We start from the raw sequence: 22,504 nt of genomic DNA on the forward strand, positions 1-22,504 counted from the left end.
CCTTATTGTAAGTTATAACTCAATTAGAATTTTTTTTAATTTAGGTTAGATAAAACTACAGTTTGCCAGTTTTTAACTTGTTAAAGATATTCTTAAATTTTACTCCTTAATTAAACCAGAGAACTATGTACTTGCCTCATTTTTGTCCTCTTAAAGAACTTTAGTATTGTACTAAGTTTTGACATTGTGCCATCAACCCCTATGGAAAAATGTTTGAAGAAATACCTTGTTGGTTGTTTTTCTTTCTTTCTTTCTTCCTTCCCTTTCCCTGAAGGAATCTCTTTATGAAGATTGGTGGGAGAAATTTTTCCCTGATAGTACCAGGAATAATTTGGGAGCAATTAATTTGCTTTTATATTAATAGCTAGTAATGTTTTCCTCTGTAGTGTACTAAGAACTACACAGCCATATTTGGGACCATTCTCTAGCATAGACTATAGAATCTCATAGCACACATTTTGAATACTAATCTTGCCCGCAAATTAATTAGAAGGTATGTAATTCCTTCATCATTTAATAAGCAGAATAAACACATTTCTGGTAATTTTTAAACTTCAAATTTGAGTGGCATGCATATTTTTGGGAAATAGTTGAATTTTGGCACCTTTGCTATTTAAATTTAAGTTGAAAAAATTATTCCTGGTTATAAAATAGTGATTGGAGTCAAATAACATTGTCGTATGTACTATTGTAAATATTGAGGAAAATAAAATTGTGCTTTTAACTAGTGGTTAACTGAATATGAACTTAGAACAATTTGCCTGATATATAATAGGTACTGAATAAGTATTTCCTTTTTTTCTTTTAGTTCCCTTGGCAGTGAAGACCCAACAGATCCCTTCAAAAGTTCTTTTCAGAAAATTATTAAATAAGATCCGAAGCCAAAAATCTCTCTGGACAATTAAATCCATGTCTGAGGATGAAAATGAAATGGATGCTATGAAAATGATTATGGATGCTAGTGAAACTGAGAGTAGTAAAGCACCAACAATTGAGTCAGGAGCAATTGACAGTGAAGAGAGAACGTTATCCGCTGTACAGGAACAAGGTGGTTCTAAGAATCTCATTTCATATCAATCCTTTTTAAGTTGTCCAAAATGTGCTCATTCTTGAAAAATCAAAGAATAGAGGTTAAAAGGAAGAAAACAATCCTGCTACTTAAAGACATCAAACAAATGTTAAAACTCTTAGTGAATCTCCTTCCAGACCACTTTCAATATAGTATTATTCATGTATATATGAATTTTAAATATATATATATATATATTCCAGTGTAGTCAGTGAATCAAAATTAACCAGTTCCTTATTATTGAAACATTTAGGCTGTTTCTGATTTTTCTTGGTATTTCTTGTGCTGCAGTGAGCATCTTTTTAGTGAAATCTTGGGGTAATTATATGATGGTTCTGTCCCCCACTCACCCTGTAAAACTTCCTTGAGGCCCCTTGACTACCCCTTATCTAGGGACACTTTGGACACCATTCTCATGGTGAATGAGAAAAGGCCTCAGTCTGGTTCCCTTCTTTCATATTCTACATCCAAACCCTCAGCAAATCCAGTTAGTCCTACCCTCAAAACATATCCAAAGTCCAACCATTTCTTACTGCCTACATCTTAGTTTAAGCCATGTTTGTTTTCTAGTGTGAATTCTTGTAGTAAATAATATTGTCAGCTTTTGCACTTACCTGCTATGGTCTGTTCACAGAGTGGTCCTCTTAAAACACAAGTCAGCTCCTTAATTTCTCTGGGTGAAACCCCCTGATAGCTACAAATTTTACTCAGTAAAACCCAAAGTGTACATAGTGGCTTGAAAGTCTTTTTTTTTTTTATTTTATTTTATTTTATTTTTTTTGTTATTTTGACAAAATACCCTCAGATTCTATGAAAGTCTTATATGATCTGTGTGTATGTAACTCCTCCCCTCCACTACTCCTATCCTCACTATCTCGCTGACTTCATTTTCTACCATACTTTCCTCCTCAGCCATTGCAGGGTAGATGCCAGCTTCCTCAGACAGGCAAACGTATGACTTGTGGTCTTTGCAATTGGTTATCTTTTGAGCTAAAATTCTTTTCTTGGATATTTCCATGGCTTGGCTCCCTCACTTCATATATTTGCTCAACTGTCACTTTCTCAGTAAGGTCTTTTCTGACTACTCTGTATAAAATGGCAGGCTGTTACCCTCTCCCCAACCTTGCCTCCATCTCTATACCCTTCATTCCCTATTCCCTTTTCCCTGCTTTCTCTCTAGAGCTCATATCAAAATCTGATGGGCAATAAATTTATTTTCTTATTTTTTTTGAGAAAGAGTCTCACTTTGTTGGCCAGGCTAGAGTGAGTGCCGTGGCATCATCCTAATTCACAGCAACCTCAAACTCCTGGGCTCAAGCAATCCTCCTGCTTCAGCCTCCCGAGTAGCTGGGACTACGGGCTTGCACCGCCATGCCTGGCTAATTTTTTCTATATGTATTAGTTGGCCAATTAATTTCTTCCTATTTATAGTAGAGATGGGGTCTCACTCTTGCTCAGGCTGGTTTTGAACTCCTGACCTCGAGTGATCCGCCCACCTCGGCCTCCCAAAGTGCTAGGATTACAGGCGTGAGCGACCACGTCCAACCATCCAACCTTTTTTTTTTTTTAACAGTCCAGCTTAACCCTTGTAACTTTTATGCTTTTCAATTGTGTTTGAGACTCTGTCCACATATTTTTTTAATTTTAAATTTTAAAAAATTTTTTTCCTCCACTCTCTTAAGAATTTTTTTTTTGGGGGGGGCATATCTTTTTAATTGGTTCTTCACTTTTCTCCTTTTCACAGTTTTAGTCTTCCTTCCGTGTTGAGTTTAATGAGTAACAATATATCTGGTCATCAGAAAGACAACTGGCTCTTAACTGAGACATTCAGATGGACCAAGATTGAATTGTTAATTTAAATGCCAGAATTTTGTTATTTTGCTCTGATTTCAGCTTCACAATGATAATATCTTCATAATAACAGTGGTATTATCTGTTACAGTTGAAAGTGATGCACTGACAATTGAGTCTGGACCACTTACTAGTGAAGATAAAGCACTTACATGTACAGACTCTGGAAAGAAACAAGGTATTTCTTTTCATCACATCCTCACATTAAATGTGCTTGACTTTTTATATCTTTTTGCCTAAAAAAATTACATGTAATAAAAGAAGAAAGGACATTATAGTGGTATCAAAATTCTCAGTTATTGAAACTAATTTTTGTTTGGGGGATTCTCTTAGAAATAAATGAGACGCCACCTATTGCAGCTACAGCTCAGAGTGCAGTTTTACTTCATCCTCAAGAAGAAGCAACCGTAATTAGAATGTCAGCAAGGCAGAAACAGGTAATTTGAACTTTTATTTTTTTTTTATTTTTTTATTTATTTCGGCATATTATGGGGATACAGATTTTAAGGTTTCAAGAAATGCCCATTTCCCCCCTCCCCCCAAAAGTCTGAGTCTCCATCATGACCATCCCCCAGATGGTGCACATCTCACTCATTATGTATGTATATACCCGCCCCCCTTCCCCCTCCCACCTGCCCAATACCCTATTACTGTAGCACCTATGTGTCCACTTAGGTGCTACTCAGTTAATACCAGTTTGCTGGAGAATATATCTGGTGCTTGTTTTTCCATTCTTGGGATACTTCACTTAGTAGTATGGGTTCCAGCTCTAACCAGGAAAATATAAGATGTGCTATATCACCATTGTTTCTTAGAGCTGAATAGTACTCCATGGTATACATATACCACATTTTATTAATCCATTCTTGGATTGATGGGCACTTGGGCTGTTTCCACAGCCTTGCAATTATGAATTGTGCTGCTATAAACATTCGAGTGCAGGTGTCTTTTTTGTAGAGTGTCATTGGATCATTTGGGTAGATGCCCAGCAATGGGATTGCTGGATCAAATGGTAGATTCACTTGTATCGCTTTAAGGTGTCTCCATATTGCTTTCCACAGAGGTTGAACTAGTTTGCAGTCCCACCAGCAGTGTAGGAGTGTTCCTCTCTCTCCGCAACCACGCCAGCATTTATTGTTTGGAGATTTTTTGATAAAGGCCATTCTCACTGGGGTTAAGTGATATCTCATTGTGGTTTTGATTTGCATTTCCCTGATGATTAAAGATGTTGAGCATTTCTTCATATGTTTGTTGGCCATTCTTCTGTCTTCTTTAGAAAAATTTCTGTTCAAGTCCTTTGCCCACTTTTTAATGGGGTTATTTGATTTTTTCTTCCTAATTTTCGTGAGTTCTAAGTATATTCTAGTTATCAGTCCCTTATTGGATGCATAGGATGCAAAAATTTTCTCCCATTCTGTAGGTTGTCTGTTTACTTTCATGACTATTTCTTTGGCTGTGCAGAAGCTTTGTAGTTTGATCATGTCCCATTTATTTATTTTTGTTGCTGCTGTGATTGCCTTTGGGGACTTCTTCATAAACTCTTTGCCCAGGCCAATGTCTAGGAGAGTGTTTCCAACTTTTTCCTCTAGAGTTCTAATAGTTTCATACCTTAGGTTTAAGTCTGTTATCCAGCGTGAGTTGGTTTTTGTGAGAGGTGAAAGGTGTGGGTCCTGTTTTAGCCTTCTACAGGTGGCTATCCAGTTTTCCCAGCACCATTTATTGAAGAGGGATTCTTTTCCCCAGCGTATGTTTTTGTCTGGTTTGTCAAAGATTAGATGGCTATATGAGGATGGTTTTATATCAGGATTCTCACATCTGTTCCACTGGTCAATATTCCTATTTTTGTGCCAATACCATATTGTTTTAATTACTACAGCTTTGTAGTATAGTTTGATATCTGGCATATTAATTCCCTGCAAAACTAAGCTTCGTATATGAAGGAGAAATAAAAACATTCTCAGACAAGCAAAGGCTCAGAGAATTCACCAAGACAAGACCAGCCCTACAAGAAGTACTTAAAACAGCGTTACGCACGGAACATCATAATAATAACCCACGAATATAAAAACAACCAAAACCCAAAGATATTAAAGGCCAGATATTACAATGGCTCAATACAGAAATCATGAACTTTTATTTTTAAAAGTTTCTTTATTCCCTTGGGTACTATAATTTTGTTTGACCAGTGAAATTTGTCTTAGTGTCTGGCTACTTCTGATATCATGTTTTTTGCTTTGTCTTACACAAACATTCAGCTGATAAAATCCATTTTGTCTTTGTGTGTACTACTTATTTGACCCTTGCTGCATCTGCTTTGTGTTTTATGCTTTTGTATATATTTTCCCTGTAAAATTTATGTTTTGTAAAAGCAGAGGCTATCTCCTTAAAAATTTGATTTATCCTACATAGTTTCTGATACAATGCCTTGTGCATAGTAAATGCACAATATATATTTGTTGAATTAATGGGTTATTGTCATAATATTAGACACTCAGATGAACTTTGTCATCACAAAAGTTTTTTAACCCAGATTACCTTGAAGGAGGCTAATTATTACTAAGCCAGTCAGTTTATAGTCATAGTTTTTTCAAAAACACAGTTGGAAAATGAGAATTATGTGAGCCAGTATTTCATCTCAGACTACTCTAATCAGTAGTCTGAAACAGTATTATTCAATAAATAGGACTTTCTGTGATGACAGAAACATCCCATGTCTCTGTCCAATATGGTAGCTGCTGGCCATGTGGGCTGTTGAATACTTGAAATGTGGCTAGTATAACTGAGGAACTAAATTTAAATTTTATTTAATTTGAAGTTTAAATAGTCATATGTAGCTAGTGACTACTGTATTGATAGTGCAATTCAAGAGTTGCTACAGAACTGCAAACAATCTAAATTCAGTGGTTCCTGTAAATGAGAAAAAGTAAGGAAGATGAAGACAGAAACTCAGCTGAAGCCACTGTTGCCTGATTAGGAATAAATAGGTAAAGAATCAGATGGAGACATTTTTTACTTTGGAAAAAAGATCATTCTTCATTATCTGTAGTATAAGTGCTTTTCTTTATAAAACTTTGCATGCATTCCTTTTTCTACTTAGTGAATAATTATCTGTGTATCAGGGACTGTACAGTAGTCCCCCTCTAGCCCACAGGGACTATGTTCCAAGACCCCCACTGGATGGCTGAAACAGCAGATAGTACCAAACTATATATATAGTATGGACAAATTTATTTTTTCTTCTTTACAATTTCATGGATAGGAGATTAATTAACCATAGGTCTTAGCTAGCTCAGCCTATGTTTTCTTTCCTAATTAAGTCAAGAATTTTTGCCTTTTCATTTTAAAGGAATCACTTTACAACTTCTCTTTGGCATATCTGAATTACCAGCATCACCTTTCTTGCACTTTGGGGCTATTATCAAGTAAAGTAAGTGTTACTTGAACACAAGCTCCGTTACACTGTCATGACAATCTCATAGCGACTAAAGGACAGATAGAGTCTACAGTGTGAATACGCTGGACAGAGGGATGATTCATGTCCCAGGTGGTACACAGCAGGACAGCACAAGATTTCATCATGCTGTTTAGAACAGTGTGCAATTTAAAACTTATGAATTGTTTATTTCTGGAATTTTCCTTTTAATATTTTCAAGCTGCTTTAGCGCAGGTAACTAAAACTGCTGAAAGCTAAACAGCGGATAAAGGGGAATTTAAGGTACTGAATATGGCAGGCTAGTCTTTATTCTCAGGAAACTTATAGTCACTCACACATATCTTCATGTTACTTGGAGTGTATGTGTATTTGAATGATACTAGAGTTTATGTGTCATCCCTCTGCCATTTTCTTCTTTTCTGTTTCATTCCTGACAGAAAAGACACAAAATGTTGTTCATTGTACTATTATTTATTTGGCTTCTACATAACTATAACTCATAATGGATATGCCTAAGAAATCAAAGTATTTTGGGAAGCCTCAATATTTAATTTCTTTAGTTATTATTCATACTGGGAACAATGTAAAATTAAAGGTGTGAACATAGAATTTGACTACACATCATTTGCTGCTTCTCTGGAGGTGGTTCTTCAGTGGTGATCTATGATTTCTATATTGTGCCCCTACAACATAGAAATAGTTAATGTTTTTTCTTTCTTTTCTTTTGACTCTCTTTACTCCTCTCTTTTTCCCCTTTTTTCTATCTTTCCCTCCCATCCGCCCTCCGTCAGTGGCAATAATCGAGATAAAGCATCACCATTTTACCTCTTGGATAATTGGGTACTCCTGGTTATGAGACCTATTTCTTTTTAATGTAATGCACATTAACTTTTCTTTTGTATGCACTTGTTGTTAATAGATCAATAGTATTTTTATTACCTAGATAATGGAAATAGAAGAGCAGAAGCAAAAGCAGTTGGAATTACTTGAACGAATTGAACAACAGAAATTAAGATTAGAAACTGACTGCTTCAGGGCTCAGCTGGAAGAAAAAAAAAGAAAAGAACCTCAACAGACTGGGGTACGATGCAGGAAATCTCATCCCTACATAAATCATTTGGCCGGGGGTCTTGGGGGACAAGAAAAGATGCGCAATCAGAGCTTCTAGAAAAGTAAAACGCCTTTCAAATTTTTATCTGATCATTTTTTTCTTTTAATAATGTATGTATATATAAATAAGCTTGTACCAGCACGATGACTTTCATCTTTTATTTTCTGTAGGGAGCCAATATGTGTGACCCTGGTTTGCATGTAATGCATACGTTGAATATTCGGACTTGGCATTAAAGGAAAATGTTAGATTACTTCATTTCTTACTAATGAAAGTGCCAATCTTTTCATAAAAACAAAACTGTGTGGAAGTTTACAATTACAGAACTTTAGTTCATATAAAATACTTCAGTGCTTATTTCTGAATTTGCCTTTTAATTAGTAGCTTTGTCTTTTATTAGGTTGGCGCTGCTCCAGCATCATGCACTGTAATTTGTGATGAAGATAATCATAGGCAGATGATTCGTAACTATCAACATCAGCTCTTACAACAAAACAGGTATTAGCTATTAGGGTATAATTTATATGTAATAGTGTGTGGCTACATTTTTAGGATTTATTATTTATTATTATTTGATTTATATGAGAATCTGATTGGGATTCCCTTAGAACTATGCCCCTTTCAAAGGGAAGTGTGTTGTTTCTTTTCTACCATGATTACAGTCAATCCTATAGTGCTGCTGTTAATGTATAAGCACTTGAGTATGTGGGGCATTTTTGTTTTCGTTAAAAAAAATATATGTGTTTGTTTTTGGTAGGTTACACAGGCAGTCTATTGAAACAGCCAAGAAACGATTACTTGAATATCAAGCTGTGTTAAGAGAAAGGTACCCATCCATGTCAGCTCCATCATCTACTGCATCAGTACCATCACAGAAATCTGAAAGACTCACTGCTGTATCAGAGTATTATGATCAAGGTCAGAGACCCAAATTGAGTTCTAACAAATATCAACCCATACAACTGACACAGATCTCCAAATTAGAACAAGATCATTTTCAAGTACCAAGACAAAATTATTTTCTACAAAGACCGGTAGAAACAACGGAAATATTTAGCACTTCAGGTGTTTTAGCTAAGCAATCTTTAGAATCACAAGAACGTCTAGGGCAATTCTCACCGACTGAAATGCAACAGAGAGACTATAAATTGGTCCCTAAAGATTCTCATATACTTTCAAGGGCTTTGTCAGATGTCAGGCCACTGATATTACAGGATGCTACAAAAATATCTGAAACATTAAGGGCAACAGCTTTTCAAACTTTACATTCACAGCAAATACTCTCAGAGGATAGTGAAAGTATATCTTCTAAGCTAACTGAACCATCTTCATTCCTACCACTGGCACCTCAGCATTCTTTTAGTTCTCTGCCTGTTAAAGTTGAATCTGGAAAAAACCAGGAACCCTTTTCAACTGCAAACAAAAGTGCAGTTTCCATAAGCCATTCTGTGATCAGCCAAATGCATGATAGGCTTTTGCCATACTCAGAGGATTCTATCACAGCCCAGCAAGGTAATCTGAAGGCTCTCCAAGAACAGTTAGACCTACAGAAGGATGTTCTTCAGGCAAGACGAGAAGCTCAGGAACAATTGCTTTTGAGCAAACAGAAAGAATTGGAACAGCAAACTGGCCTCTCCGTATTTCTTCCATTGGTAGCTCCAGATTCATCTGCTTTACTGCCTTCTGCCAAAGCTGAACTGGGAAGAATCCAGGAATCTTCTCCAACCAAGACTGATACTGCAGTTTCATCAGACCATCCTGTAGTCCCACAACTTCAGGATAGGCTTTTGAGTTCTTCACAGCCTATCTTATCTCAGAAAAATAGTTTAAAATTTCTCCAAGAGCAGTTGAATATTCAGAGGGATATCCTTCAGGCGAGGCGGGAAGCCCAGGAAGTATTATGTGTACATAAACAGAGGGAATCAGGTGGAAGAGAATGTTCACAACAGGCTGAGCTCTCTTCTCTCCCATTTCAGATTGCTCAGCATACATTTACTTCATTACCTTCTGCTGATACAAAATATGGAAAAATCCAGCAACAGTATCCATCTAAAAGTGAGAAAGGACTTCTCTTAAGCCAATCTGAAATCTCAAAATCTCAGGATAGGTCTTCAGGTTTCCTACAACAGTTCCTACCTCTACATGAGAGTTTGAAGTCACTCCAAGAACAGATGACTACACAGAGGGATACTCTTCAGGCTAGGCCTGGAGCTCAGCCTGAATTACTTTTACATAGACAAAGGGATTTGGGGGATAAGTCTGGCCAGATGAGTTCTTTCTCACCAATGGTTCAACATTCAGTTGCTTCACAAGCTTCTGCTAAAGCTGAGCCCAGTAGAATTCAGAAACATTACTTTTTGGAGAAGGAGAATATAATTCCCTCTAGTAATTTGATATCCTCAACATTTCAGGATAAGTCTTTTGTTTTCCCACACCGTAGCCTGCCACAGCAAGAAAATTTGACAGCATTCCAGGAACAGTCACACATACAGAGGGTGATAGTTGGTACTAAAGAAGAACTTCAGAGATTTGTATACAAACAAAGTGAATCAGAAAAAATAATTTCTTCTGAACAAACTGGAACCTCATCATCTGTATCCCAGGTAGCTGAGTCAGAGAGATTCCAGGAATGTATGTCAATCGAGAATGACAGTACAGTTCCCTTAAGCCATTTGAAGGTCCCAAGATTTCAGGACAGACTTTTGAGATTCTCACAACACATACTGCCTCTACAAGGTAATTTGGAGGAACACCAAGAATGGCTAGACCCTGAGAAAGATGCCTTTCATTTCAGCTGGAAAACCCAAGAAAATACATCTTCTGAACAAACTGTCTCATCTTCATTCATACCTCAGTTAGTGCAGCGTTCATTTACTTCATTACGTTCAGCTGAGTCTGGTACAACCCAGGAAGCCCTTTCAACAGAGAATGGTAGTAAAATTTCTTCAGGACATCTTCAGATACCACAGTTGCAGGATAGGCTTTTGAGAATATCACAACTTATCCAACCTCAACAAGATAATTTAAAGGCACTTCAAGAACAGTTAGCTACACAGAGGGAAGCCATCATTCAATCTAGACGAGAAGCTCAGGAAGAACTGGTTTTACAGAAACAGAGTGAGTGGAAGGGAAGAGTATCTCCTCAGCTGATTAACACCTCTTCCTTAGCCCTATTGGTGCAGCATTCGCTTGCTTCCTTACCTCTTACTGGATCTGAAAACACACAAGAACCTTGTCCAACAAACAGTGATGATAATACAGTCTCCTCGGGTCCTTCCGAGATACCAAGATTGCCGGATAGGCTATTGGGTTTATCATATCCTGTATTACCTCAACAAGATAATTTGATCACATCTGAAGAACACTCGCATGCACAAATAAATTCCCTTCCTTCTATTGAGAAAACCCAGAAAGAATTGGTTTTGCCAAAACCATGTAAATTTGAGGAAGAGATCTCTTCTGAGCATTTTATCCAACCTTGCCATGGTGATTTGCAGGCATTTCAACAGCAGTTAGATATACAAAGGAAAGCCATTCGATCTAGACAAGAAGTCCAAGAAGAAATGCTTTTCGAAAGGTTAAGTAAATTGGAGAAAAGGGTATCATCTGAGCAGATTGGCTCCTCGACAGGGCAATTGGACTCAGAAAGGGAAGTGGTATATTCTTCTGAAGAACCCCAGGACGAACTGCTTTTAAACAAACAAAGTAAGTTGAACAAAAGTGAATATGCTGAGCATGCTGTCCCCTCTTTGTTTCTACCCAAGGACTTAGAGCACTCATTTATTCCACTGCCATTTGCTGAAGGTAAATCTAAAAGCATTTGTGAATTGTGTTCAGCCCAGAATGAACATGCAATTTCCTTAGCTGATTCTGTCATCCCGGGAATTGAAGCTAGACTTTTGAGTTTTTCACAGCCTATCTTAGCTCAGCAAGATAACTTGGGACTTCAGAAGCAGTTGGATATACAAAAAGAAGTTCTGCATTATAGCCAGAAAGCACAAGAAGAATTGCTTGTTCAGAGAAAAACAGCATTGCAGCAGCAGATACAGAAACACCAAGAGACTTTGACAGATGTCTTTAAAGACAGTCAGGTATGTTTTGAACTTGAATGTCTAAGAATTAAACAATTTAGTTTTAACCCTAGGCTTACAAATTTTTAGTCATTAATAATTAGTTTGACCTTAAGTGTACTTGAATTTTCTAGCCTAAACAATGTAGAAATTAAAAGAAAAATTGACCTACCTCGCATGGTGTTTATGATGTTAGTAGTTATTTGAAGCCCAAGTAATTTCAAATGCAAACACCACAAAAGAATGTATTAATAGATTCTCATTTGGAGTTTCATAATAATGGGTTTTAAGCTTACGATAAGATTAAAATTGTAAAAATAACTGATTAACATACTTTTTCTTATGCAATAGCAGACATTCTCTTTATGGATAGCACTTTGTTGACATTTATATGTAAATCAAAATCAGTGCTCACTTTTTCCTTAAGTGACATTATTTGTTGCAAAATCTGTATAATTTGGGGCTGTTGGAGAGCTGAATCTGCTGCTTGTTTCTGAATTGTTGAGAAGACTTTGGCACAATCATTCATAGTCAGATATTCGTAGTTTCTCTATATGAGAGACAAGAGTGTGTTCTATGTTTTGAATGTATCTATTTTATTTTAAAAGGCCACTTCATTTTTTTTTTTTTTTTTTTTTTTGAGACAGAGTCTCACTTTGTTGCCCAGGCTAGAGTGAGTGCCGTGGCGTCAGCCTAGCTCACATCAACCTCAAACTCCTGGGCTCAAGCAATCCTGCTGCCTCAGCCTCCCGAATAGCTGGGACTACAGGCATGCGCCACCGTGCCCGGCTAATTTTTCCATATATATATTAGTTAGCCAATTAATTTCTTTCTATTTATAGTAGAGACAGGATCTCGCTCTTGCTCAGGCTGGTTTCGAACTCCTGACCTCAAGCAATCCGCCCGCCTCGGCCTCCCAGAGTGCTAGGATTACAGGCATGAGCCACTGCGCCCGGCCTGTACTTTTCAATGGGAGTATCATCTTTTCAGTATTGGAAGCATATCTCATTTTTTACCTGTGGATAAAATTGTAAAGTATGACTGATGGAACTTTTTATTTGGTTGAGGTTCTAATTTAAGAAGGGAGAGATAAATCTGATGAGCTCTTCACGTGATCCCTCGATTTGTGTCGTCCCCACCCTCATCTCTCCACTTTTTCAGCCCACAGTTGCAAGTGATTTAAAAACCCAGAAGATGGGACAGCTCAGAGAGTGTCTTCCTCATATCCAAGACCTATCAAGAGATGATCAGGAAAACAGTAGTCATGCAGATAGGAGCAACTCTAATGATAATGAGCTGGTTTCAGAAGATACTAGTGCTAAGCAAAGTGGTAAGATAAATCATATTTCATTGTAAGTATTCTGTTGATTGTTCTTTGTTTTCATCCCCTGCAGCTGTCTTGTTGATGAAAAGTTTATAGTGTGTTAGTAGATTTTTATGTGCCTAATGTTGTCATTGATTTGATAGGTGAGCATCTGGACAAAGAACTGGGTAGAAGATCCTCAAAGCCACCTGTAGCAAAAGTTAAATATGGTTTGGACTTAAACCAACATGAACTTAGTGCTATACAAGAATTAGAATCACCAGCAAGTGACAGACCCTCTATACTAGGTAAACAAATAGTTAAAAAAAATAAAATTTTTTAGTGTTTTCAAGTTTTCTACATTTTTTCAGGATGATACATTTTTTTGTTAAAGAAACTAGGCTGTAACTACTTGTGAAAGGGAGAAAATAATTTACATAAACAGTATTTAAAATTTTAACTTAAAGAAAATGTGGCATTACATAACTAGGTGTTAATAGTTTATTTGTCTTGTATGTGGGGGAACCAATTTATTATAGATACAAATTCTTCAATATCCCATCTTTTGAATTTGCTCTGTCTACTTCCTTCTACTTGCCTTCTAAACCTGTTTCCTTAGGAGGTAACTTGGGTTTGTTTCTCTTTCTCTCTCTCTCTCTCTCTCTCTCTCTCTCTCTCTCTCTCTCTCTCTCTCTCTTCCTTTGCTACTTTCCTACTTTAATACGGTCACTGCTCTTTTCTTACATCTTTTATAGCAGCAGTCCCCAACCTTTTTGGCACCAAGGACCAGTTTCATAGGAGGGGGGAATGGTTTCGGGATGATTCAAGTGCATTACATTTATTGTGCACTTTATTTCTATTATTATTACATTGTAATATGTAATGAAGTAAGTATACAGCTCACCACAATGCAGAATCTAATGCTGCTGCTGATCTGACAGGAGGCAGAGCTCAGACTTGATGCAAGCAATGGGGAGTGGCTGTAAATACAGATGAAGCTTCACTTGCCCAGCACTCACCTCCTGCTGTGCAGCTTGGTTCCTAATAGGCCATAGACTGATACCGGTCTACAGCCTGGGGGTTGGGGACTGCAGTTTTATAGGGTTATGCTTACATCCTGGCTTTAAGGACAATGAGAACAGGTATATTTTTTCGCTGTGCTCCTCTATACATCCAGTTATTTAAAAATTCCTCCCTGTAATTCTTAGTAAACAGTTCTGTTTGAATTTCTAATTAATTTTGGGAGACTGGGGGGATCCAACTGTTCCAAGTACGTAGTTTTAAACATTCTTCCTGTTTTCAGTTACCTGGCACACATCTTCCTTTTGTGTTGATAATACCTGGTGCCTTTAATTCCCACATGTTTTGACAGTTCTACATAGTAAGTTAGGCTGCTGCTTTTGGGTGTCTTATACTCCTTTGATTACTTTTTTTTTTTTTTTTTAAATATAGTACATATATACTATGGAGTGATTACTTGTTTTTGTATCAAAGTATAACATTCAGAGAGGTGCACAAATTGTGTTTGTTTCAGTGGTTTATCACTGTAATAACCATACCCATGTAAACACCTCCCAAGTCAAGAACTGGAACATTAGAGAACCCCATAAACTCTTCCCTTGCACCCTGTTAATTATTGTTCCCTCTCCTCTAAGCCCCTTCTTGATTTTTTACACCAGAAATTTAATTGTGGCTCTTTTTGAACTTTATGTATATATATTATAAATGCATATTATACCTTATATTAAATAATACTATTAATAGTAAATTCTCTGGGCATTTTTCTTGTGACTAGTCAATACTGAAGCATAATCTGGTATGGGGAGGAAAGGGTATCATTAAAAACTTAGTAAAATTGAATTAAGATTTTAGATTTCTGCCTACAACCTAAATTGCCATTTTAGTTCTACCTAGCTCTAGAAACTCAAGTGGCAATTTAGTGAGTCTTTTTTTTTTTTTCTCCCCCAGGTAAACTAGATTTTTATCAAGACAGAGATCCCATGAGAGTCTCAGTAAGCCGAGAACAAAGTTTCCTTGGGAGCCCGCTGGCCCGTGATCCATTTGGTTGTCTTCAACCAAATGCCCAGGAGAATGTCTATGGTGATGACTATAATGAACCAGGTAAGAGATAAATTGAAAGTGGAATTATTGTGTATAAGGATTTGTAGACAAAAGATACTGTAGCATTATTTGTAATAGTGAAAAATGGTAAATAACCTCTGTTATGTGGTGTGACTGTTGGTAATGGAATCATCATGGCACACCCATACTATGTTTTCTGTGCAATTGTTAAATAAGAGGGAAAAATTTTTCTTCATACATAGAAAAGGGTCTGGTATCTAGAATGATAATCACCAAAGTGTTGGTACAGGTGTACCTTTGTTGGAGACTGGATTTCACTTTCTGTATTATATGTTCACATATTATAGTTTTGGCGCTTATTAAACATATAAAAAGTTGAATGAGGGAAGTAAAGTTTATTTAGAAAATAAGTAATCTTTTAAATTGTTTTGTTAAATACTAGTAGGAAGTATACAAGGGCATGAATTTTATACAGTTGACAGCTTCTATAAATTTTGTGTTTAAGCCTGTTTGTAACAATCCACGTTTAATTAACACATTAACTGCCATGAAAATTGTATTTAACTCATGCTAGTTTTGACCCCAGGGCTACATGAAGTATACATGTTCATTTTTTTCTTTTAAAATTTTTTTTTTTTTTTGAGGGACAGAGTCTTGCTCTGTTGCCTGGGCTAAAGTGGTGTGTGTGACATGAGCCTAGTTCACACCAATCTTCCTACCTTAGCCTCCTAAGTACCTGGGACTACAGGCGTAAAACACGACGCCTGGCTAATTTTTCTATTTTTAGTACAGATGATGGGGTCTTGCTTTTGCTCAGGCTGGTCTCGAAATCCTGAGCTCAAGTGATCCGCCCACCTCAGCCTAGGATCCAGAGTGCTAGGATTACAGGCATGAGCCACCATGCCTGGCTATGAAGCATATATAAAAACTTACTTGTTGGCCGGGCGCGATGGCTCACGCCTGTAATCCTAGCTCTCTGGGAGGCCGAGGCGGGCGGATTGCTCGAGGTCAGGAGTTCGAAACTAGCCTGAGCAAGAGCGAGACCCCGTCTCTACTATAAATAGAAAGAAATTAATTGGCCAACTAATATATATACAAAAAATTAGCCGGGCATGGTGGTGCATGCCTGTAGTCCCAGCTACTTGGGAGGCTGAGGCAGGAGGATCACTTGAGCCCAGGAGTTTGAGGTTGCTGTGAGCTAGGCTGACGCCACGGCACTCACTCTAGCCTGGGCAACAAAGCGAGACTCTGTCTCAAAAAAAAAAAAAAAAAAACTTACTTGTTGATACTCTTATTGTTATAATTAATATTGATAATTTAATTCTAAATACATGGATTAAATGAATAGAAGTCAATAAATTTTGTTTTTCTATTTATTTTTACCTTTAAATTACACTTGACGTTTTTATTCTGTTTTTGTAATAAAATACTATGGCCCCAAGGAAAATTTCTAAATTTTTTGTGTGGCAATCAGTGTGTTAAATACTGTTAAATATCATCTTTAGAAAAAAAATTTTTTTCGTTTTTGTAAAAACGAGATCTCGCTATGTTGCCCAGGCTGTTCTCGAACTCCTGGCCTCAATCAATCCTTCCATTTTGGCCTCCCAAACTATTAGGATTACAGGCATGAGCCACTGCTCCCGGCCTCTTTTAAAATTTCTATCTGTGGGTATTCTAAATGACCTGCTTTATAATTATTTTTAAATATTTGGAAGATAAAGAAAATTAGAAGGAACAATCTTTTTTCCCCCCAGAGGCCATGCTAATCTTCTCCATATCGTTCCAATTTTAGTATATGTGCTGCCAAAGTGAGCACAGAAGGAACAATCTTTAAATCAGCCCTACCACCCAAAGACAGCCAATGTAAATTTTCTTGCTTTAGAATTTATGCGTATATATAACAAGATGTTTTCTGTGCAGTATCACACACTGACCCTACAAAGCATAGTTCTAATACCGTTTTATTAGTTGTAAGGCTGCTTTTAAGATACTACCTTTTCCAACCAGATTTTATTTTGGCTGTCACATATACTTAGATAGTTGATATATTAGTTGTATCTATAGTTTAATAGAAAGAGAGAGGAGAGAGACCTATTCTCTTAAGGGTTTTTAGAAGTCAAATGCACTATCTGTTGCACAACAGAGCCCAATGAGGGTTTATATTTTTAAAATTGACTTGTCTAGGAGGCCAAGGCAGAAGGATCACTTGAGGCCAGGAGTTCAAGACCAGCCTGAGCAACACACCAAGACCCCCATCTCTACAAAAAAATAGAAAATTAGGTGGGCGTGTTGGTGTGTGCCTATATTCCCAGCTCTTCTGGAGGCTGAGGCAAGATCACTTGAGCCTAGGAATTTGAGACTGTAGTGAGCTATGATGACAGCACTGTACTCTGGCCCGGGCAACAGAGCAAGACCCTGTCCCCAAAAAGCAAAAAAAAAATTGACTTTAACATCTCCTTTAAAAATTATAGATTAAAAATAATTGTAAAAAATATAATTTCCAGTGAATTATAATTTTTGACATTTTAAAATAAAATTCTATGTCATTGTTTTTGATTTAGCCAGTAGATACCTATATTTCCTTTTTATCCTATCTGTTGATATCCTCTAGCCAAAGACTACCAAAGACATACCTGTACTTGAACAAAGCTTGAGTTTTCTGACCCGTTGCAGTGAAGAAGAATGCACACCATGAGCAACCATGGGGCAGCTCAGTAAGGGTATTAGAAAGGGCTTGTTACAGGATCTAGGCTTGTATTAGGTGATTTGGAGAAGGGTTCAAGGAAATAGGACTTTGCTTATTAGTACTAAATATTGTCAGGTAGCAGGGGTAATTCTATTACTGGGTACCCAAGAAATTCTTATCTAAGAGGTGGGAAGAATGGAGTCAGACTAGAGCTGACTAAAGATGCTTCAGTTACTCATATTACTCAGGATGACAGGGTGCCTGGTTATTTTTGGAGTTTGACCATAGTCATAGTTTTATCTGTGTTTAGGCATTGAGGGGTCTGAATTTTGTCTCCATCCATCATGCTCACAGAGTGGCCTTTTCTGATATTAGTGTTCCATGAAATTGTTGCTGTTTAACAGCAGAACACCAGTGCCTAGCTGATAATGCCAGGTCAGCTCCTGCGTATCAGGAGCTGCTTTTTTGTTTCTCATAATCATCCCCAGATTCAAACTGTTTAACTCTGACCTTGATCCTTTCTCTCACTTTTATTTTTCACTTCTTTTTTTTTTTTTTTAATTTAATTTAATTTTTTTGAGACAGAGTCTCACTCTGTTGCCCGGGCTAGAGTGCCGTGGTGTCAGCCTCTAGCTCACAGCAACCTCAAACTCCTGGGCTTAAGTGATCCTCCTGCTTCAGCCTCCCAAATAGCTGGGACTACAGTCATGTGCCACCATGCCCGGCTAATTTTTCTATATATATTTTTAGTTAGCCAATTAATTTCTTTCTATTTTTAGTAGAGACAGGGTCTCACTTTTGCTTAGGCTGGTTTTGAACTCCTGACCTTGAGCGATCCACCCACCTCAGCCTCGCAGAGTGCTAGGATTACAGACGTTGAGCCACTGCGCCCGGCCAGTATTTTTCATTTCTTACCACTACCCAAATGCTACCTTGTTCATTCATGTCTCCTCTGGGGGAGTCTTCTAGGTATATTATAGATACAGCAAATAAATCATACAGCAAATAAAGTGAAAAGCCTCAGATTAACTTCTCATTTTTAAATTAGCTGCTTCACTTGACTAGCCTAAGACAAACAAAAAAAGAAAAAAATAACACCTCGCTATAAAATTTACCATGTCTTATTTTCTTTATGTAAAATTTAGTATTTAGAGAAGAAACTAAGTAAGTTTAATAGTTAAATCTGTTATTTCACAATAATATATTTTTAAATGAACTAGGAAAATATAAAAAAAATTGAAGACAAATAATAGTATTCCTTGGTATGTATAAAATATTTTTAAAGTTTTTTTTTTAATGAAAAGCCAGTATTTGCTATTAGCTTTGTTTTTATATCATTAACCATGATATAGATATTATTTTATGAATAAATATCTAACACATATACAGATAGATATGTATGTGTGAGTGTTTATGTTTAGTGGGTTGTCATTTTTAAAATATTTCTTTTATAAACATTTAAGAAACATACTTTTAATGTGCATGGTATCTTTTAATAATATGGTGATAATGAGGCAGAATTTTGTTTATATTCAGTGGAGCAGTTTCAATTTTATTCTTTTCAGAGCCACAGACTATCGTATGCCTTGGCAAACTTTCTCACAAATATTGGCTATTTGGAATAAGAAAAAAAATCAATTCAAAATGCCTGAGTTATTAACATGAGACAGAAGTATTATTTTTATATGTTTTAATGTGGCAAATATAATTTGGAATGATCATTCAAATAAAAGCAATATGTACTCATTGTGAATTTAGAAAACACTAAAACAGAATAAGTAAAAATTATTCCTTTTGTGTGTGCTTCGGCAGCACATATACTAAAATTGGACCAATTCAGGGAAGATTAGTACGGCCCCTGCACAAGGATGACACGCAAATTCGTGAAGCATTCCATATTTAAAAAATGAAATTACTGCTTGTGCTACCATTCATAAGCAACCACTGGTTACACTTTGGTGTATTTCTTTATTGTCTCTTTTATATCCATTTTTCTTACCTTTTGGACCATACTGTGTGTATGATGGAATATTTTTCTCAACTTAAAATAATGACAATATTTTCTATCAAATTGGCACTATTCTAGCTTTTAGACCTAATATTCAAATATTTTTAAAGCATTTTATTCATAAAATAATGATAGCTGCAAATTTCCAGAAAATGTATATTGTGCTGACTAGTAAATGTTTTTAACAAATAATAAGGTGAACTTTTTTCTTTGATCTAAAATAAAGCAACTCAGGACGGGCACGGTGGCTCATGCCTGTAATCCTAGCATTCTGGGAGGCCGAGGTGGGCAGATTGCTCTAGGTCAGGAGTTCAAAACCAGCCTGAGCGAGACCCCGTCTCCACTAAAAATAGAAAGAAATTAATTGACCAACTAAAAATATATATACAAAAGAATTAGCCGGGCATGGTGGCGCATGCCTGTAGTCCCAGCTACTTGGGAGGCTGAGGCAGTAGGATCGCTTGAGCCCAAGAGATTGAGGTTGCTGTGAGCTAGGCTGATGCCACGGCACTCACTCTAGCCTGGGCAACAAAGTGATACTCTGCCTCAAAAATAAAATAAAAGGCCGGGCGCTGTGGCTCACGCCTGTAATCCTAGCTCTTGGGAGGCCGAGGCGGGCGGATTGCTCAAGGTCAGGAGTTCAAAACCAGCCTGAGCAAGAGTGAGACCCCGTCTCTACTATAAATAGAAAGAAATTAATTGGCCAACTGATATATATATAAAAAAAAAAAAATTAGCCGGGCATAGTGGTGCATGCCTGTAGTCCCAGCTACTCGGGAGGCTGAGGCAGAAGGATCACTCGAGCCCAGGAGTTTGAGGTTGCTGTGAGCTAGGCTGACGCCACGGCACTCACTCTAGCCTGGACAACAAAGCAAGACTCTGTCTCAAAAAAAAAAAAAAATAAAATAAAATAAAATAAAGCAACTCTAAAAAGCAAAATATTAAAACAAATTGTTGGAAAGCAGGGGATGATGCCTTCTGATGCTAAGAATTTGATGTGTCCTAATCCAAACTTTTTCCCCCCATTTTGAATTCCAAAATCCATTTTTCAGTCAAGGTCAAGAAGTCTATTCTTGAAAATCATGCAGTATTAAGTTATGCTGTTGAGGAAGAAGAGCATACATATCTGGGTCTGAATGTAAAGCCAGATAATGAGGTTAGTAATAATATTTACTAAATTTTGAGGGCTGTTTGGCTTCATATTCCGGTGTACAGAAGTTGTGAAATATTAAAGTCTGTGTTCTCTGAGATCTGCTCTTACTGAAGTGGATCAATGATGAAAATAGCCAAATCTGAGCATCAGAAGACATTCCAGTCTACCTGATGCATGATCTCTACAGTTCTGAGAAGCAAAACTGTAAAACAATAAGGGCTTATATCTGGAAGGGTGTGTGTGTGTGCACGTGTGTGTGTGTTTTCATAAAGATGTCAGTGGATAACTGAGTGTCTGCTGATGCATGAATGAGATTGGAGGGGTGTGTTTGTGTATTTATGTGTATGTATGCATGTGTATGAAAGGCTAATCATTTCTGAGCAATGATGAAAAGGTTTTTACTACTGACCTTTGTAACTATGAAGGTTTCTACACTTGACCTGAGCTCAGAATTGGTAACTGCTGAGGTTGATGGTTTGGTTTTTTTTTTAGTTATTACTACCTATGTCATGGTCTAATATTCCTCTTAATTTCTAGGCCAAAACACAAGAGATTTCTCATGAGCCATTATCTTCAGGAACTGTTTCTACTGGGAGCTTTCTAAGTTATGAAAACACAGATTTGAGCTTTACAGATCCAGGTAATAATGTGAAAATGTTTGTAAATAAATTGAAAGAGCAGCACCAGTTGTGTTGCAGTCTAGTGGAGGGAAGAAGCATTGCTTTTTCACAATAGATTGCCGTTGAGATTAACAGTCCCCCCGACCCAAAGTATTCATGCTTGGAAGAATATTGGACAGTATGGTATTCTAAACATGACTGGAAGTTAACAGGGATGCTCTCTAGATACTCAGCAACACTTTTGAGAAGAATTTGCTAATGTCACATTTTGCCATTCAGTGGAAATCTAAGCAAATTTCTTGCTTGCGCTGTTTTCTTAGCAACATATATTGCCATGCCTCTCTACCAAATTATGTCTCCAAGGAAGTTAGTAACCATTAAAAGGAATATAATGTCGATGTCAATTAAATATTTTCATTAAACTTGATTTTCAGGGTCATTTGCAGAGCACATGGATGATAGGGAACAAGAATCTACCACCGATAAAGAAGATGAAACAAATATTTTAAGTTCTATAGTTCCTTCAATACAAGTTATTTATCAACGGCACAACTCTTCAGAGAGTCATAAATCTCTTTTGCCTGCAGTGGAAGAATTTACATCTGGTCACACACACTCTCCGCACATCACAGACAAGTATATAAATGAAGCAAATTTGATACTCACAAAAACAGACTTGCGGGGTAAAATTATTTTAAAGGAATACTTTAAATAGTGATTATTTAAGCTTAATGTTTTTATGGTCTGCTGCAGCAGTTATACCACAGAAAATATTGAGGAAAATTAATGAGAGAGGGCATGTGGAACCAGTTAGACTGACTAAAGAATGCATAGAAGAGATTAGCAAATCATTCTTTTTTCTTTCTTTTTTTTTTTTTTTGAGACACAGTCTTGTTCTGTTGCCTAGGCTAGAGTGTCATGGCATTAGACTAACTCACAGCAACCTCAAATTTCTGGGCTCAAGCAATCCTCCTGCCTCAGCCTCCCGAGTAGCTGGCTCTACAGGCATGTGCCACCATGCCTGGCTAATTTTTTCTATATATTTTTAGTTGTCCATCTAATTTTTTCTGTGTTTAGTAGAGATGGGGGCTCACTCTTGCTCAGGCTGGTGTCAAACT

The 22,504-nt window shown here is 37.0% G+C and overlaps 1 protein-coding gene and 4 non-coding genes across 11 annotated transcripts in view; 4 read left to right on the plus strand and 1 right to left on the minus strand.

Moving 5' to 3' along the window:
* The window catches only part of CEP295 (centrosomal protein 295), a 58,618-nt gene that overhangs the window by 23,178 nt on the left and 12,936 nt on the right, over window positions 1–22,504 (plus strand). For all 7 annotated transcript variants that reach the window (XM_076002431.1, XM_076002432.1, XM_076002436.1 and 4 more), the window contains 12 exons: window positions 809–1,048; window positions 3,012–3,098; window positions 3,254–3,357; window positions 7,297–7,434; window positions 7,865–7,962; window positions 8,222–11,555; window positions 12,696–12,864; window positions 13,002–13,145; window positions 14,806–14,958; window positions 20,666–20,769; window positions 21,304–21,406; window positions 21,821–22,069. In XM_076002431.1, the coding sequence (XP_075858546.1) occupies window positions 809–1,048; window positions 3,012–3,098; window positions 3,254–3,357; window positions 7,297–7,434; window positions 7,865–7,962; window positions 8,222–11,555; window positions 12,696–12,864; window positions 13,002–13,145; window positions 14,806–14,958; window positions 20,666–20,769; window positions 21,304–21,406; window positions 21,821–22,069 (4,923 nt within the window). The remainder of the gene's footprint in view (window positions 1–808; window positions 1,049–3,011; window positions 3,099–3,253; window positions 3,358–7,296; window positions 7,435–7,864; window positions 7,963–8,221; window positions 11,556–12,695; window positions 12,865–13,001; window positions 13,146–14,805; window positions 14,959–20,665; window positions 20,770–21,303; window positions 21,407–21,820; window positions 22,070–22,504) is intronic.
* LOC142870772 (U6 spliceosomal RNA) lies at window positions 16,631–16,735 on the minus strand. Its single transcript, XR_012919112.1, has one exon. It is a non-coding gene; the product is annotated as a U6 spliceosomal RNA (small nuclear RNA).
* Window positions 19,406–19,508, plus strand: LOC142870741 (U6 spliceosomal RNA). Its single transcript, XR_012919086.1, has one exon. It is a non-coding gene; the product is annotated as a U6 spliceosomal RNA (small nuclear RNA).
* On the plus strand, window positions 20,882–20,961 carry LOC142870835 (small nucleolar RNA U2-19). The gene has a single exon (XR_012919164.1). It is a non-coding gene; the product is annotated as a small nucleolar RNA U2-19 (small nucleolar RNA).
* On the plus strand, window positions 21,145–21,215 carry LOC142870834 (small nucleolar RNA U2-30). The gene has a single exon (XR_012919163.1). It is a non-coding gene; the product is annotated as a small nucleolar RNA U2-30 (small nucleolar RNA).

The sequence above is a fragment of the Microcebus murinus genome, chromosome 4, assembly GCF_040939455.1.
Source record: "Microcebus murinus isolate Inina chromosome 4, M.murinus_Inina_mat1.0, whole genome shotgun sequence".
In the NCBI taxonomy this organism is placed as follows: Eukaryota; Metazoa; Chordata; class Mammalia; order Primates; family Cheirogaleidae; genus Microcebus; species Microcebus murinus.